The sequence below is a fragment of the Phodopus roborovskii genome, unplaced genomic scaffold, assembly GCF_943737965.1.
Source record: "Phodopus roborovskii unplaced genomic scaffold, PHOROB, whole genome shotgun sequence".
Lineage (NCBI taxonomy): Eukaryota > Metazoa > Chordata > Mammalia > Rodentia > Cricetidae > Phodopus > Phodopus roborovskii.
In genome coordinates, this window is record NW_026126616.1 from 2,867,872 (window position 1) to 2,886,663 (window position 18,792).

General features: G+C 47.2%; 1 protein-coding gene across 1 annotated transcript; it reads right to left on the reverse strand.

Annotated features, from left to right (window-relative positions):
• Positions 1-276: 276 nt before the first annotated feature.
• Positions 277-17,488, reverse strand: Tdg (thymine DNA glycosylase). The gene is made up of 10 exons (XM_051206205.1): positions 17,368-17,488; positions 13,154-13,284; positions 11,397-11,638; positions 9,626-9,695; positions 7,506-7,641; positions 7,274-7,356; positions 7,096-7,190; positions 3,529-3,700; positions 2,761-2,886; positions 277-2,197 (listed from the first exon to the last, which is right to left on the reverse strand). Exons 1-10 carry the CDS (start codon positions 17,388-17,390, stop codon positions 2,058-2,060), a joined length of 1,218 nt encoding a protein of 405 aa, XP_051062162.1. The 5' UTR covers positions 17,391-17,488; the 3' UTR covers positions 277-2,057.
• Between the last annotated feature and the right edge of the window lie 1,304 nt (positions 17,489-18,792).

Sequence of the window (18,792 nt, forward strand, 5' to 3'; positions counted from 1 at the left end):
CTGAGTGCTGAAATTAAAGTCATGTGCCACCATGCCTGGCTGCAGGTTTGCAAAATGTTTCTCAACAGTTTAAAAAACTAAAAAATCCAGATATTGCCAGGTGGTGGTGCATGCTTTTGATCCCAGCACTCAGGAGGCAGAAGCAGGTGGATCTTTGTTAAGAGACCATCCTGGTCTACAGAGTGAGTTCCAGGACAGCCAAAGCTACACAGAGAAACCCTGTCTTGAAAAATGAACACACACACAACAAATGAAGAAACACAACAAACAAAAAGATATCTGTACAAATAAAATATTCAAGTTTTTATGATTTTCCTCATGAATTACCTCCAAGTTAAATATAAAAAGTAAACTGTCTTCAGAGTTAAAGCGAGAAAGAATACCACTAAGTCTTGCTACAGAAAAGCCAGTACCTTAATTATAGCCATTTGTAATGTTTATTGTAAAAAACCATCAAGACTTTCATATGAATTTAAAATCTCAGTATTATTTAATGAAAAAAATCTCATCCTGTCATGTGCAGGACACATCAATACTACTATTTGTCATGTTCAATGAAAAGTACTGGGACTGTAGTCAGAAGATCCTCACACCCATTCCCCAGAGGGTCATAATTTAAAGGTATTTTTCTACTCAAGGAAATCTATGGTAAAGCTACAATAGTCATATACCAAAGCAATACCTAGTTACATGCTTTACACAGTCCCATGGAAAAAATAATTCAGTTGATCCTAGTCCCTGATGCAAGGCACTTCAGAGCACCTGCACAAAATGTCCATGTAAACAGCAGTGCAGTACACCTAAAATAACATGACTCACACACAGCTTGACTAGACTTATGGAAAAATAAGATCCATCGTTGCCACAGCTAAAAGGCATGTGAAGATTTACAAGAAACTGCTTCTCTTATTATTCATAGAAGAACAGGCTGCATAACCTCTGTGGAATATAAAACCTCACGGACATTTCATACTACAAAACCAGCATATTCCTTGGGTATGCGCTAAGACAGAATATTCATGAGTGATCAGGAGTGGATGCAATAGCTATTTCTGAATACCCAGTTTTAATATCCCACAGCCCTAATGGGCTGGACTATTTGTAGCACCATGGAAAATGCATCAGAAACCACAAAGGTACCAATTCCAGCCAACCTTTTCATGAGGTTCACATAAGTGTACAGTAACAAACAGTAGTGACAATATTTTTAAATTATTGACTAGTTTTAACTAGCAAGAAAACTGCATTATCTCAGTAAAACCCCTGTACACACAGCACCATTTTAAACAGAATTGTCAAACACCTGAAGCATCATGTTGCTCACCCTGAAAGTTCATTTCTTACCACTTCCCACGTCAAGGATAAAATCAGAACAGTGGTAAACACTGATGGGGAAATTCAATAAAACACACGATTGGCAGCTATAAAAGGTCTACTGCATTCTCAGGAACCCACCGGCTCAGCAAAGCAGTGTCTGCCTGTGAGAGGCCCAACACACAGGAGCGGGAGGCCAAAGGCAGGGCTCAGGTCCCACTCTGCTTCTGTTACTAAGCAACCGCCATACACACCTCGTGGAGAGTGTGACTACAACCCAGCGAGTTCTGAGTTTACCCCAGCTTCCAAAACTAAGCAGACTCCACTGAGGGCTGGTTAGCTTTCTATGTGGAAATGGGCACATCTGCCAGTTTCTTACTAGCATGCCCTTCTGAGGCATTTAAAGGAATAATAGCATATATAGGTATGCACAGTCAAGAATCAATTATAACCATTCAGACTGTTGCATTTTAAAAATAACACAGAGTGACCCCCCCAAAGAAAACCAGTTTCTTCATAAATGAAATCTAGTATAGAAAAAGCTGGAATGATGGGTAATTCAAATACAAAACTCAGGTAGAAAACAGCCTACTGTTTCCTTTCAACTACACAGGCTCATGCAGTTGACTCTACCACACAACTGCGCCATACATATTACACCACTAGTGTAAGGTTCTAACACTACCCACTCAGTGAGGGCTGCTCTAAAACTGCAGTGCTGAGGCACAGCCCAGAAGACGTCATCAAGCATGGCTTCCTTCTTCCTGCTCCTGTGTCCCACGGGTATTAAAAGACGGGATCTGGTCTGTAAACGGCTGTGTCACCCACTGCATGGGGACGCCACCAGGGGCTGCTTCTCCTGTTAGCTCTGTGCGGTCGGCTGCTGGAAGGGAAGGAATCAAAGTTCACTGTCGAGCTTCAACGATCTCATGAGATTTTAAAAGTGCATTGAGGAAGAATTATTAAAATACTGAGCGTGCTTTTAAAACAATTGTAAGTTTCTACTAGACTTTCAGACCTAGGACTAAGAAATTGACATTTGTTACACAAGAAGCCAAAACTTAAAGGGTGTGAAAGCTGACTTAGTGGGCCCCATTCTGTATGGAGACTTGCCCAGCCTAGACACAGGGTGTGGGGGTGGAGAGACACCTTGGTCTTGCCTCAACCAGATGAGACAGACTTAGACTTCCTAAGGGAGACCTCACCCTCTCTAAGAAGCAGATGGGGGGGAGGGGAGGCGGGAAGTGGGAGGGGAGTAGACAGGGGTAACTGGGATTGGAATGTAAAAAATAAATTAATAATAAAAAAGATGTGAAAAAGCTTCAGTCAATTAATTACATTTTGATATCAGGATTCCTAAATCTTCAAAATGTACTTCTTTCTGTTTCCATTACATTCCCATCACCTCCCAATCCTCCGAAAGAAACGAATCTGGAGAGAACATACTTAGCCCATTTGAAGGAAAGCTGCAAGGTTCACTCTGACATGGGTTCTCACTGAAAGCATTGCCATACGCGGCTTCGTAGCCGGGGTCATACTTTTCTTCCTTGACAGCCATCTTCTTTGCATCCTCTGTGGGGAAGATCAAAGAGGCTGAAACTGATGTTTCTAAGAGTCAGCTGAGTTGTGGGACTTGGTACAGTTTTGTTTTTTAAGATTTATTTTTATTGAGCCAGGTGGTGGTGGCACAGGCCTTTAATCCCAGCACTCGGGAGGCAGAGGCAGGCGGATCTCTGTGAGTTCGAGGCCAGCCTGGTCTACAAAGCGAGTTCCAGGACAGGCTCCAAAGCTGCACAGAGAAACCCTGTCATGAGTGAGTTGCATGAGTTTATGTGCATGCAGGAGGCTGGAGGGCGGAGGATGCCCTGGAACTGGGGTCACGGGTGGCTGAAGCGGTTCTGAGACCTGAACCCGGTCTTCTACAAGAGCAACAAGTGTTTCTCCCCGAGCCACCCACGGCTCCAGCTCCACCGCTACTGTCTTCAAATACTAAAGTAGCTTGTAAGAGCTGGGAAACCCACCACTCAGTTTTAGGCAGAGAGGTGCTCCTTAGACCCAGAATAGGGGGAAACCGTGGTGCAGGAGATATGAGCAGACCCTGAAATCCATTACCAGAGAGAGCATCTGACTGGTTTCCCTCCCTGCCGCTTTAAATCCACGCCCTCTCTGGTCTCTACACACAGAAACTGGAAAGGGGAGGGATGGTTAACAAACCTTGTGCGAGCTGTAGGTCAAACGTGTATTGCACCTCCTGAACGTCTGTGTTCCGTTCAATGCCTCTGAGCTGATCTCTTAGGTCCTTCAGCTTAATGTAGTAATGAACTTTGTCCTGGGCTCGAGGGAACTGAGCACATCTGGCGCTGGAAGACGGCATGACGTAGCAGAGCTGGGATCAACAAGTTTTAAAGTTTCAGAGATTTTAACACTTGACTGAATCTACTCATACTGTGGTTAGAAAAACTTATCTTTATGTGGCTTAATAACTTGACACTTACATTAAAAACCATAGCTCCCCTCTACCAATAGTTCCTCTATCAATCTTCTCTTTTTATAGTACATACATATTTCACAATTCAAAAGGAACAAAAGGGTTAGCATTTATGAAGCTTGCCCGCCCAGCTCTCTCTATTCACCTGGTTCCTTTGCTGAGGAAATCACTGAGTTCACGACGTGTTCATGAACAATCAGAGGCATCTAGAGTATCAACTGCCACTCATCCCTTTTAATAAAGCATCGTGTGCTCTACATCCCTGTACAACCTGTTGCTCTTTTTACTCAACAACGAATCTCAGAGATGTTCTGACCACAGAGTAGGGGGGGGGAGTGCCTTTTAAACGCAGTTTTAACTTATTAGCCAGAGCTAATTGTAGATTTTAGGTTGTTTTGAGTTCTTTTGTCAACTATAGGAAAAAGCTTTATACATCATTAATTTGGAAATGTTCCCAGAAATTGAGGGGATAGATTACTATGTTTATGGTGAGTGTTAAAGGCGGTTTCTTTATCATATATTATAATGTTGCTTTGAGGCTTCCTTATCCTATATTAGTTTGGAGAAACTCCTAATGTACAGACATGGCTCAATGCCATAGAATGTAACAGAGTATGTTAGCATGTTTACAACAGCATATTTCCAAGGTGTCCTTCAATTAAAATGACCCAGAATAGACTGGCTGGGTATGATGGATCACACCTTTAATCTCAGCACACAGGAGCACAGGCAAATGGATCTCTGTGAGTTTGAGGACAGACTGGTCTACATAGTGAGACCACTTCCCCTAACCCCCAAAGTAAAAGAAGAAAGTAAATTGTTTTCTCTGTGAGCTATCGTGGAAAATAAGGGTGGGGAAAAACAGATAGGTTGAATAGATGTTTTTTAAGGGAGAACTTACAACAGAGACACATGAACTCCAGCAGGTTCCCGTCTCAAGGATGTCTCGGATGCTCTGTCTCCAACCAGGAAGCAAGAGAGCTCTCTGGGGTCCCTACCTCAGACCTAGTTCCCCCAGGCCATGTCCGCATCTGTCCCCACCCCCAATGGGCGTGGTCAGTACAAGAGGTGTGGAGAGTGGATACCTCACTACAATGAGCTAAATCACTAGTAACATCAATAGCTTCTGTTTTCACAGTAAAGAATACACTGCATAAGATAAACTCAGGGTCACCAAGAGGCTGCACAGTTGCCAGTTACTGACCCACGTACAGAATCACCTGTGAAGAGGCAATGTCACCTGAAGAGTTATCCAGATCAAACGAGCCTGTCTGCGAGGCACTTTCTTATTCTGGGGTAGAGGTGGGGTGGGACATGTGTGTGTACAAGAGGAAGCTCAGAGGACAGCTTGTGGGAGTCAGTTCTCTCCTTCCAGAACACCTATCTGGGGACTGAACTTAGGTTGTCAGGCTTGGCAGAAAAGTCTAAACCCACTGAACCATCCTGCCAGTCCCATGAGGCATTTTCTTAACGCTAATATATGGGAGGGCCCCCTACCCCCAAACTGCGAGCTGTGCCATCCCTAGTGAGCCCATTTTTTTTGTTTGTTTCAAGATTTATTTTATGTGCATTTGTGTTTTGCCTGTATAAATGCCTGCATGAGGGTATTGGATTTCCTGGGAGTTACGGACAGTTGTGAGCTGCCATGTGGGTGCTAGTAATTGAGCCCAGGTCCTCTGGGATAGCAGCCAGTGCTCTTAACCGCTGAGCCATCTCTGCAGAGCCTGGGCTTTATAAGACGGCACGCTGAGGCAGCCAGAGGAAGCAGAAAACAGTTTCACAGTCTCTGCTTCCCGGGTCCTGCGCTTGCTCCCGTCTATGATTTTGTAAGGGGAAATAAATCCTTTCTTTCCAAGTTGCCTTTGGTTAGGGTGTTTATTACAACAACAGAGTGCAAACTCGGCTGTTCAGCCATCAAGTGTTTACAGGAAAAGACATGTAAGGGGCTCAATGCCATAGAATGTACACAAAATATACTGACTTGCGCTCTGTACAATTTTTGTTTGTTTGTTTTTTGAGACAGGGTTTCTCTGTGTAGCCTCTGCTGTTCTGGAACTTACTTTGTAGATCAGAGTGGCCTTGAACTCACAGAGACCCTTCTGCTTCTGCTTTTAAAAAGTTGTGTACAGGGTCTACTCTGGAGGCTGAAATAGGAGGATGGCAAAGCCTGAACTACAGAGAGATTTGAAGTCTGCTTTGGACATTCTAATGAAACTCTATCTAGAAACTAAAAGTAAAAAGAAGGCTGTAGTAGAGCACTTGCCTAGGTTGTGAGAAACCCTAGGTTCAACCTCCAGTAACGCCCCAACTGAATGTACATAAATTGCAGCTATTCCAGAGGGCCTGAGTTCAGTTCCCAGCAACCACACAGTGGCTCACACCCATCTACAGTGGGATCTGATGCCCTCTTCTGGAATGCAGCCCTATGTGCAGACAGAGCACTCATACCTAAAAACAATATATAAATAAAAACTTTGAAAAACAGAGGGCCAGGGCATAGCGAAGTTATAGAATAATTGCCTAACATGCACAAAAGACCCAGCGCAACAAAACAAAACAAGACAACCAAAACCTATGCACCCAAGTGGTTAAAAAAGAAGAGCAGACAAAACCAGGACCAACGGTCTGCAGGTACTCTGTGGAGTTAGTCTGAAAGTCACTATATGGACTGACGGGGTATCTTAGTAGTTAAGAGCAATGGTTGCTCTTACAGAAGACCCAGGGTTCAATTCCCAGCACCCATGTGGTGGCTCACAATTGTCTGTATATCCAATCCCAGGAAACCTGGTGCCCCCTTCTGGACTCTATTGACATTACACACATGTGGTACACAGACATATACAAGTAAACATCCATACACATAAAAATAATAAATGAATAAAATGTAAAGAGAAAACCACAAGGCTGTCTCTTATATCCTTGATTATGTGATGTAGCAAACAGGCAGTTGGCTGGCTGTTCATCTAGTGTGTATGGCTCTAAAATTAAGCTGGGATTAAATGTACAGATGATGTAGCTAACTAATTTTACCACTGAGGACTGTGTTTATATGTATGCCTGTATTTTTAAGTAATTGCCACTGATGACATTCTGAACGTAGTGTGAGTCAGTTCCTCTGACGGTTAGCTGACAAATACTTTTAAATAAAACACTAACTGCATCTGAAAGTGTAAACTGATAATTAACAAAACAGATGGCTTTTCTCATGGCAAAAATGGCAATGTCTGAGACAAATGAGAAGGACAACTAGCTCGAAGTCCTAGGTGGTTTACAGACGGACTTGGAGGACTTACAGTTTCTGTGTCTGGGATCTTGTGGGGCTGAAGCCCAAATTCCAAGTTCTTAACCCTTACTCCAAAAACTTCTTTACTGAAAATTTCGTAAATACCTGAAATAGAAAAACACAAACATATTCATCACTGCCTCGACAGCAACATAGAGAAAAGATAAAAATGAGGATGTAAATCTCACATTTTCCATTAAACACCGCTATTCGTGGCTGGTATTTCTGTAGTTTCTGCACTAGGATTCGCCCGCCTTCCCGGAATTCTTTACTAAAATTGAATTAAGAAGCAGTAAGGAACATAAGCACAGAGTGTTTGCAACGGGCTGCCTTCAGGCAGCTCTCAGTAAACATCACACATGCAATGTTCCTAAGTAACACGAGAGCCCATACCACCATGAACTCATTCTCCACAGCTACCTGGACAGATCCTTGCTTCCCGGAGTCGTCCGTTCCACCATGTTGGTGAAGCCGATGCCATACTTCCCAGGTAAGGTGTGGTCATCCAGGTGATTCAGCTGAACCTCACTCAGCCCGGACATGAACAGACACTTCCCTGTGAAAGACAACCCTGTCACTCCCACAGAAAGCCACAAGCCCTCAGCAAAAAGCCAACGAAACGGTACACACCCTGCTGCTGAACCTGAAGGGGGGTGAAGGACTGAAGGTATATTAAAACTTAATGACCTAGGGGTGATACCATATTCAACAATAACAGCGGGTTGGATTACCATGCTAATCACTATGATTTTAATAACATCACTTTCTTACAAGAAACTATCATTGACTTTGCATGCACAGCTTCAAACTGCTTTCTTACCCAGTTACTGGTAGTGAGTGTCACCATCTGCCCTTGGATTACCCCAGAGTAAACTAACACCTTAAGACTGGGAGAAACTAAGACACACTTCCTCAGAATTAAAATAGTAACAACAGGAAGAATATGGTGCTGGTTCCAAGTATGCCATTACTTAGCCTAAGCGTCTGGAGTACTCTTATACTCTTGGATGAGGACTTTTTTGAGGACATGCACTGCTCTCATAGGCGGTGGTAAAGGGTCTGTATGAACAACTTACACATTTAAAACAATACAACACAGTAGTAGTATTTACGGTCTTTAGACAAAGTCTAACTGATATCTAACAATCAACGAGTTTCCTTTAAGAAACTTTTTAAAAATGTGGATGGGTGTGTCTCAGTCAGGGTTTCTACTGCTGTGATAAAGACCACAACCAAATGCAATTTGTGGAGGGTTTATTTCAACTTACATCTCTCAGGCCACTCTCCATCACTGAAAGAAGTCAGGGCAGGAACTCACGGCAGGGACCTGGGGGCAGGAAGTGATGCAGAGGCCATGGAGGATGCTCCTTACTGGCTTGCTCAGCCTGCTTTTTCATACAACTCAGGACCAACTGCCCAAGGTGGGATCACCTACAGCAAGTAGACCTTCCCACAGCCATCATGAATTAAGAAGATGACCCACAACTCAACCTGGAGTCAGCATTTTCTCTTACCAGATTACTCTACTCTTGTGTCATACTAACAAAAAAAATAATAAAAATAAAAACAATCACAGCAGGGTGTTGTGTACCATGTGTGGGAGAGTGCTGAAATAAGGCATCAAGTCCCCTGAACTGGAGTTACAGGTATTGGTGAGCCACCATGTGGGTGCTGGGAACCAGACAGCCGATGCTCTTAACCTGTGAGCCACCTCTCCAGCTCCACAATCAATACTTTTTATGTGTTCAAGGAAACAAACACCTTCGTAATGCTGCAACTCTTTCCTACAGTTCTTCTTGTTGTGGTCACCCCCAACCATAAAATTATTTTCATTGCTACTTCATAATTGTAATTTTGCCACTGTTATGAATCGTGTTGTAAATATTTTTAGACACAGAGGTTTGCAAAGAGGTCTTGACCTACAGATTCAGAACCACTGGTCACACTGTCACATCCAAGTACTACTGTTACTGTGTCTATGGGACAGACGGACGAACACACACACACACACACACACACACACACACACACACACACACACACACACCTTAAAAAAGTATCAAGGGCAGGCATGGTGACACACGCCTTAAATCCCAGCACTTGGGAGGCAAAGGTAGTGGGATCTCTGTGAGTCCAAGCCATCTTGTCTGTATAGTAGTTCCTGAACAGCCAGGATTACATAAAGAGACTCTGTCTCAGTTTTTTTTAAAGTAATGTAACAATAATAAATAAGTCTATAAAACCCTGAAAACATTTTGAGCAAAGAGAAGGTACAGCATTTAGCTGGTTGTAGAGTGAACATACGCTTAGCATGCGCAGAGTCCAGTGTTAGATCCCCAGCTCCACAACAAAACACCAGAAAGTACTTTCCATGCCCTCTGCCCCCACTACATCAAATGTGAACATGAGAGGCCATGTCAGATAGTTAACCTTCATGCATACACTCGGAGAAACACGCCATCTGAGTATATTTTATCTGTACCATTCTCATAAAATCAGCCTATTAATCCTAAAAGGAACTTTAAAAAGTAGACACTTACAGAAATGATTTCCAGGTCCAGGGTAATGATGACCCTTGTAAGCAGCCATTAACCCTGGGTTAATGCCAATCTGTAAAACAAAATAAGTAAACAGTTTTCTCTTTAGAAGTAAAACTTAACGACTCAGACAAATAACACATTTTGTTTCATATGCAAAGTCCAGAAAGGTAGGCTGCTCTGTTACGGCACCTCCCTACACTATGTAGTCTACCGTCTCTGACCCTTTCCCTCCCACACTGCGCTGCCTCGCCCAGCCTCCAGGTGGCAGTGTGTGCCTGGTCTTATTGTAGCTTATGCCCTGTTTACTTGGTGTCCCCAGAGAGCCTGTTCTTCTCTGAGGGCAGGCAGAGGTGGGGTGGATCTGGGGAAAAGGGGAGGTGGGGGAGGGAGAGAAAACTGTGGCCTGGATATAATGTATGAGAGAATTAAAGAAAAAAGGAGGCCGGACTGTGGTGGAGCGTGCCTTTAGAGAGGCAGAGGCCAGTCTGGCCTACAAAGTGAGTTGTAGGGCAGATAGCCAGGACTACACAAAGAAACCTTGCCTCAAAAAACAGAAAAAGAAAAAAATTAAAAATAAAAGAAAAAAAGGTAGACTGTTTGATAAGAAAAAAAAATCAGGGAAGGAAGTATGAGAGGGTGACTGGGCGGTGAATACAAACAAAGTACACACACACACACACACACGCACACACACGCACACACATAGACACACACACGCACGCACACACACACACACACACACACGTATGAAACACAATGATGCCTGGACACCACACACACACACACACACACGTATGAAACACAATGATGCCTGGACACCACACACACACACACACGAAACACAATGATGCCTGGACACCACACACATGTATGAAACACTATGATGCCTGGTCTATTGTGAAATTACTACATGCTAAAAAACAAAAAAGGGCCTGGAGAGAGGACTCAGAGATCTTTCAGAGGTTTTGAGTTCAATTCCCAGCAACCACATGGTGACTCACAGCCACCTGTAATGAGGTCTGGTGCCCTCATGTGCAGGCAGACAGACATACATGCAGGTAAAACAGTATATTTATAATAAATAAATCTTTAAAAAAAAAAAAAAAGTCAGGCTCCAGCCTTAGGGCTTTTATACAGGAGCGGCAGATAAATGGAAAGGATTACAATTGCTGTAGCACACAGAAATTCCATTCTATTATTTGCTGCTGTTTCCCAAACACCAACTGGACCTTTTACCGAAGCAGGCTGCTGTCAGTCAGGAAAGAGACAGGCCTTCCAGCAGGCAGTCTGAGCCATGTCCTGCCAGCCTCTCACACTAATTTCCTCTACAGAATGCATGCACAGTGGTACACAGATGCTCATTAGGGTCTAGTGTCCCTTACAGTTACAGACATGGGCCCAGTACTGGATGTGGGGGCGTAGGCTTGTAACAGAGTGAGAGGCACCTAGAGTTGCTGCAAGTTTGAGACCAGCCAGGGCTACAAAATTATCAAAAGCAAAACCACTCGAGGGCCCTCATTTAGCAAGTACCAGCTACGCTGCAACCTAAGTGGTTCACACGGGTCATTTCGTGCAACTGTGACCCTTTGAGAGAGGCAGTCACACGCTTCATCAGTGATGAAATCGTAGAGATGCCCAGGGCCTTCCCTTGTTGGAAGGTTAAACCCAGGCAGCCCCAGTCTCGGAAACCTTTCCAGAAGCATGCTACTTGGAAGGACCACTAAATTAAACCCTAGTGATATTTACTGTCAACAAAGACAAAACTTCTTACAATCACAATGTCCAGATTGAAGGTCAAAATGTCAGGAAGGGTCTTGGTCAAAAGCTCAGCTTCGGAAACGCCATTGAAACGGTCCACTTTTCTTTTGACTTTAAATGCGTCTGTGATTTTTTCTTGCTTTTCTTTTGACTTCGTCGACTTGCCAGATTTTTTTGGCCCAGCAGGTTTTTTGGGTTCCACGGGATCCTTGGGTTCTGATGCTCTGGCTTTTCTTTTCCTTCTATTTGGAGCCTCTGAAACACAGTGATTTCCAGAATGTGGCTGTAAAAACTTAGAAACTGTAGGAGATTCCACAGCAGTCACCCTATGAATACCCATGTTTTCTGATCCAGTTATGGCCTTATATTTCCCAACACTGGTCTCTACAATGTGTTCCTCTCCATGTAAGCACATGTGAGAGTCAGACTGATTTTCTATACAATGTCATCTGGCTTCTTGAACCACTTTATGAGACATTTATCACTACATGATAGAATCCTCTGAGACTCAGGACACATTAGCATTGTCAAGAGACACTTGACTGTCAGGAAGAATGACACAGACAACAGGAACCTTTGGCCAGGCGTTGGTGGCGCACACCTTTAATCCCAGCATTTGGGAGGCAGAAGCAGGCAGATCCCTGTGAGTTCGAGGCCAGCCTGCTCTACAGAGAGAGTTCCAGGACAGGCGCCAGAGCAATACAGAGAAACCCTGTCTTGAAAAAAAGCAAAAACAAAAACAAAAAACAACAACAAAATCCGGGAACCATTGGTCCCCTCACCCTTCACTCTCTGAAGGCTTTCCTGTTTTCTCAGGCTTCTGCTCCCTTCTACTGCGTACTTTCCCAACCAAGCCTGGGAGGCGGCTTCAAGCCTCCTTACCAAAGTCCCACCACCACAGCCTAGCAGCTGGGGAAGCCTTAGTGCCCCGCGTCTGCAAACACAGAAGTGAGGCCAAGACTATTGCTCAGTGCTTAAGAGCACATTGGCTGTTCTTCCAGAGGACCTGAGTTCAATTCCCAGCACCCACACGGCAGCTCAACTGACTGTAACTCTAGTTCCAGGGATACGATGCCCTCTTCTGCTCTCTGTGGGCACCAGATACACATGTGCATAGACACACACGCAGGCAAACACACATAGCATAAACAAAAATATTATGTCACTCAGCCTCACGCAGTGGAGCACACCAGGCTTTAGTATCTATATGAACCATATTGATGGTAGACACGCAACTCTACCTTGAGTCTTTCCCAACTTTGTCCATGTTCTCTAATATTCTTTATATCTTCCCCAGCTTATATAAACAGCCTCTAATCCACTCCCTGCTTTCAAGCCTGTCTTGCTCCTGGCATATCCTCCAGACTGGCTTTTAAAATGTCCACTGAAGTCACTGTTCTGCTCCTCTCAACAATACAGCTCTCTCCACTGCTCTGGGAACAGAGCGCCCCTTAGGGTCAATGGCCTGAAGCCCCATCTCCCACATTTCCTCTATATTCCAGAATCCACACAACCACTCAGGGTTCCGGCTGCCAGGCCTCAACTCTGTTCCCTCAGCCGGCACCTTGATTCTCTGTTGTTCATGGGATGTCGTTCTACCTTGACTTCCAGAGCGCCTGTGTTCATGCTCTGCTGCCTGGTCTCAGGCCTCCATCTTGTGCCCCTGTGCGGCACGTGGTGTACAGATGAGAAACATCTGTTTGCCACTCTGCAAGGGGAGGAGGCACTCAGGGACGGAGCCATGCTTCAAACCAGCACGCTAAGAACTACCTGGTGCAGGTTCCGGGGCAGGAGCTTCTGCTGGCATCTGCTCTTCAGTCGTCAGGGTCATGTTGGGCGTTTCGGCCATCAGTTGTTGAAACGGAGATGGATAGAAAGCTTGAACTTGCTCCAGAGAACAGCTGCAGCAACAGTTAGGGCAAGCTGTGAGTTTAAATGAAGCTGTGAGTGTACAAAGAGTCTTCAGAACCCACGTGTTTTATAGCCAGACGGTAGTCACGAGTCAAAGAAAATAGGCGAGAAGGGAGGTCTCCTCCCTGGCCTTTACCAAGTGCTCACCATGCGAGCGTTAGCTCTTACTGCGCAGTGGCCTGAAGTGCCAGCAAAGCTGCCAGTCCTATCACGTTACCTATGCTTTCTCTGCAACAAGATCACAGGAACTTTCTAGTAGACTTGAAGGACTTTCAATCCATAGGAATTAAAAATATTCACAAGTGCAATTTTATATCCCGAGCACTACTCCCCATCTCGGCACAAGGATTTCCCCATCCTGACAGAGTAACTTAGGTCCCCCCCCCCCAGGCGGGGTATCTGAGTAGCCCTGGCTGTCCCTGAACTCGGGATCCACCTGCCTCTGCTTCCCAAGTGCTAGGATTAAAAGTGTGCACCACCACTGCCTGGCCGTTTGTGTGGTTTGTTTTGTTTTGTTTTTTGACACAGGGTTTCTCTGTGGGCCTATCCTGGAACTCGCTCTGTAGACCAGGTTGTAGATCACAGAGATCCACCTGCCTCTGCCTCCCGAGTGCTAGGAAAAAGGCATGCACCACCACTGACCAACGTGTTTTTTTTTTTTTTTTTAATGTATCCATTGAACTAGGTTTTCGTTATTGTTGGCTTTTTAATTTAGTTGTTGCTTGCCATTTTCTGGACAGTAGAAGTGGGTTATTTTATAAGTATCTGTTTAACCTAAGAAACAAACGCCTCTAAAGTACAGACGTCATTGAAAGTAAAGCACACAGGCCTTGCTGCACATGGAGATGTGTTGCTCTCCTCCCAACTCCGGTGAGATGAAAGCAGGGCACGGAATCCCAGCTACAGAGACTCGGGCTAATAAAACAGAAACCCACTCCAAAGCCAAGCCTTTGAAGGCCCAAAAGTGTGTGCCTCCACTGCCCGGCCCAAAAGCCTTTCTACAGTGACCTAAAAGTGTCTCAAACTGCCATCAGCATGTAATCAAGGAACGAGCTGAACTGCAGCAGTAGCAAATAATGGCACTAAGTGGAGAATGTATTCAGAAAAGCAGGGAAACACGTTTACTATCTGGAGAAGCCATGGTTTCCGTGGCAAGACGCTCTGCTTAGCAGCTCTTTCTCGGTGTCTTGTTGGGAAAGAAAGATGCTCAGAAAGCAACAGATAGATGATGAAGAGAGGTCCAGCTCTCAAATATCCAGGCTCATTCCCAGTACCCACATCAGCAGCTCCCAATCTGCTGTAACTCTAGTTACACAACTCTTCCACAACTCTGTACACTTGCAGAGATGGTGCACACATTCTTATATACCCACAAACACATAAATAAAAAAGCAAAGGTCAAACGAGCCAATTCTGTAATTAGTCTCATCTCAGTAAAATAACTGCCAGGCAATGGTGGCACACACCTTTAATCCAAAGATTTAAGAAACAGCTTTGCCTCAAGGGAGTGCGCGGGCACACGCGCACACACACACACACACACAGGCACGCACACACACAGGCTACCTCCTGAGATACAATCCTGCATTGTTTCTGAATGTTGTCTCCAGGAGAGGGGCAGCACCAGAGAGAACTGAGTTGTCATCCCTGCTGCCCAGCCTCCCTTCCCTCATGATGCTAGTAATGAATTAATTATCAGCCTGTAAATCAAGCAGGACTAAACCTGTTGAGATCTGAACAGACCCTGTATTTGGTTGGTGTGGGCAATACTTAAAAAAAAAAAAAAACCAACAACTTAATGGAAGAGCTTTTCCTTTGCCCAGATTTATACTTCTCTCACCCTTAAATCTAAGTAGCCTACCTCAGAAAACACTTGTGATTTTACATACAAATCCTCTGAGAAACACAAGCCAGTGTTGTGGTTTGTATGATAATGGCCCACATAGGCCCCTATATTTGCATACTTGGTTCCCAGTTGACAACGTTTGGGAAGGATTAGGAGGCGTGGCCCTGTTGGAGGAGGCTCAGGTTTCAAAAGCCCACCGCAGGCCCAGCATCTCTTCTCTTTCTGCCTGCTGTTTTCAGGTCAGGATACAAAGCTCTCAGCTACTGTCCCAATGCCCAAGGGTCTGAAACCATATGCTAACCCCCAGTTAAATGCTCTCGTTTATAAAAGTTGGTCATGGTGTCTCTTCACAGCATCAGAACAGTGTCACCGTTTTCATTTAGTCTTGCTATAAACTACATCCCTTGAGCAACGCAGTCTAGACACAGAGTTACATCGACAGCCACCGAAGATGCCTGTGGACTTGCCTTTGGTGTGTCCTGTCCTCTTAAACTAAGCACCACCCCCGCCATGCTTGGGCCAGGGGCATGGTTTAGCAGGCATCGGTACTTGCCACCGAGACTGATAACCTGAGCGGAAGGAGAAAACACACTCCAGTAAATTGTTCTCTGACCTCCGTGTTGGGCCTGTGGTGCCTGGGCACACCCACACGCACATAGGACACACACGCATGGGTGAGCGCGTGTGCAGGCACAGTGCCAGGCGAACAGTAGAACAGATGAGCGCTCACTTACGGTCGGTCCCTCACCTGCCTGACAAGCCTATAACCCCGCTTTGCTGACTCACCCTGCTCTCACCCTGCAGGGCAGACCAACTTCCAGCTTCACTGAGCAGGGGCCTGCGAGGGCCACTCCTCAGACCGCTGACTGCGGGCAGTACCAGCACAGCCCCAGTCCAACTCAGGGAGCGCCTACGGACAGATCTGCAGGCGTACCTTCTAGGAGACACCAAGGCGACGGTCGGTACGACGGGCTCCAGACCATGCATTCGATGGAAATGTCCGTCCTTCCCCCCTCATCTGCTGGCCTCGGCAGCTCGCACGGCCTTGCGTCACTACTCCACTCATTCTGCATGCAGCCTCTATCTATCCGCTCTGCAAGCCCCCCCCCCCCCGTGGGCTGGGCCACTGCTCACCCCCTGGCCACTGCTCACCCTGCAGCTGGTAAAGAGCCGGGGAACAGGGTGGGGGCTAGACGTGCACGCCCCGTCAGTAGAGACCCCTACGTCTTCCCGTTGTAAACCTGCCTCCCATTTCAGGCCCACGACCCGCCATCAGCCCCATCCATCTGCTCACAGACATGGACTGGCGATGGCCCAGCCGTCGAAGGGGGAGGCAGGCTGGAGACGGACGTCTGGCCTAAGTTCGGTGCCCACCCTCCACCGACCGGGCCCAACAGCACATGGGCGCTCCAGCCAGGCCCTGCCACCGAGTGCTGTCCTCATTCCCATTTCCGTCCAGAGTCTGAATCTCCAAACCTGTACTTCGGCACCCGAGGGGCAGAGCTAAAGGCCGCCTCGGAGCCCCGGGGTGCGGGCGGGGGGGCGGTCTCCAGACCGCCTTCCCCGCGCGATCACACACACACACAGAGACACACACACAGACACACACTCAGACACACACACACACACCCGGGTGCACACTCAGACACACACACAGACACTCAAACCCGGGTGCACACACACACAGACACACACCCGGGTGCACGCACACACACACTCACATACCCCCGGGTGCACACGCACACACACCCCGGGTGCACACACACACACCCGGGTGCACACACACACACCCGGGTGCACACACACACACGCGCACACACACCCCGGGTGCACACACACACACCCGGGTGCACACACACACACGCACACACACACCCGGGTGCACACACACACACGCGCACACACACCCCGGGTGCACACACACACCGACACACACACACACACACGCGCACACACACCCCGGGTGCACACACACACACGCGCACACACACCCCGGGTGCACACACACGCGCACGCGCACACACACCCGGGTGCACACACACGCGCACGCGCACACACACCGACACACACACACACACACACACGCACGCACACGCAGTCACCCGGGGGCCGCGGACCGCGCGGGCGGGGGAGGGGAGGGGGAGGGTGCGGGCCCCACGCGCACGCGCAGCCCGGCCTTTGTGCGGGCCGCCGCCCCGGGCCGCCCCCGGCCGGGCGCCCGCGTTACCTGCGCGCGCCCCCCGCGTCCATGGCGGCGCCGCTGGGGGTGAGGCCGCTGCCGCCCGGCCCACGGGGCCCGCTCCGCCGCTCGGCGCGGGGGACTCACCGCACGGTCGGGGCGCCGCCGGCGGACGGAAGACGCTGGCCTCGCCCCGCCCACGCCGCACGTCACCAGGCGCACTTCCGCCACGTGACGCCGGCCGTGCCAACGAGGCCCCGCTGACGTCAGCGCCCCGGGCCCTGAGCTTCCGGTGGGCTGTGGGGTCGCGGTGCACGGCCGTGCCACGCGGATTTGGTGCAGATTGAAATTCGGGGGATGTGATGTGAGTTCCGGGGCGGCCAGGGCTACGCTGTCTCCGAGAGCCAGAACAACAACAACAATAATGATAAATAAGCCAAAGCTGCGCCTTAACCAAGGCGCAAGAAAACTGCCTTTATTTTCAGTTTCTGTGATGTGCAGCGGGGAACTAATGTTTGGAGGCGCAAAACCTAAAAGTTGGGAGGCCGCTGTCTTTGGGGACTGTTAAGTTGTAGAAAGAGGCTCTTACTCTGGTTCCTGCGGTATTTAATACTCTCGCCTCACCTCCGGGGACACTAGGCACAACAGTGGTTCCCAGGCAAACCTGCAGGCAAACGCACACACGAAAATGTCTTCTTAGAAAAGAGAAGGCCCTCTGGCTGGAGAAATTGTTGTGGGGTAGTCCCCAGAGAAGGCTGCTTGGACATGGGTTTGAGCCAGTAGAAGGTCCTTATCAGCAGGCTCGAGACTTCACTAGTTGCTGCACTGAGGCTTCCTCGGTGTGAGCTTTAAAGCACAAAAGCCATGCTCTGAGTTAACAACAAGAGTTGGCCTGAAACACTACAGAAGCCAAAAAGATTAGTGCATAGAGACCTTCCCAGAACTAAGGACTTTGGCGGATTGGGACTTTCAGTTTTGGCATGCTGAGTTTGTATAGTCTGAATGGCACTTCCTTCTTGGAGTTGTGCTAAGGGCTGAGGGCCTATTAGGGTCTGGGGCCCTGTTACAGAATGGCTCAGCTTTCTAAGAGTGGGTAAGGCTCTTGTAGGTGATGAGAAGGAAGTTCAGAGTACTCACTTTGGCAGCTCCCAACCAGCTCTAGCTCCAAACTTCTGGATCCCACAGGTAACAAACGGTGCGCACGTGCAGGTTACCCACACATCCTCATATTCTTGTAGTTAAACAAAACTTTTTAAAAATAGTTTTTTCAAAAAGCCTGGGTATGATGGCACATACCTTTAATCCTAGTACTGAGGAGGCAGTCAGGGGAGGTCGCTGTGAGTTCGAGACCAATCTCGTTGGTGCTGAGAACTTGGTCTTGCTTGGGGTGTCCTTATGGGATACAGGGCCTTACTACTACCATGGAAAAGTAAATGTGTGTGTTTGTAAGAGAACAATTCATGGAGTTGGCTC

Excerpts from the sequence above, each read along its gene's own strand:
- Tdg (XM_051206205.1), bottom strand. The coding sequence starts at position 17,390 with ATGGACGCGGGGGGCGCGCGCAG. Across the intron at positions 7,642-9,625 it reads TGGACCTGGAAATCATTTCT|GGAAGTGTCTGTTCATGTCC; the intron begins GTAAGTGTCTAC and ends TGTCTTTCACAG. Across the intron at positions 2,887-3,528 it reads TGACCTACAGCTCGCACAAG|AGGATGCAAAGAAGATGGCT; the intron begins GTTTGTTAACCA and ends TCTTCCCCACAG.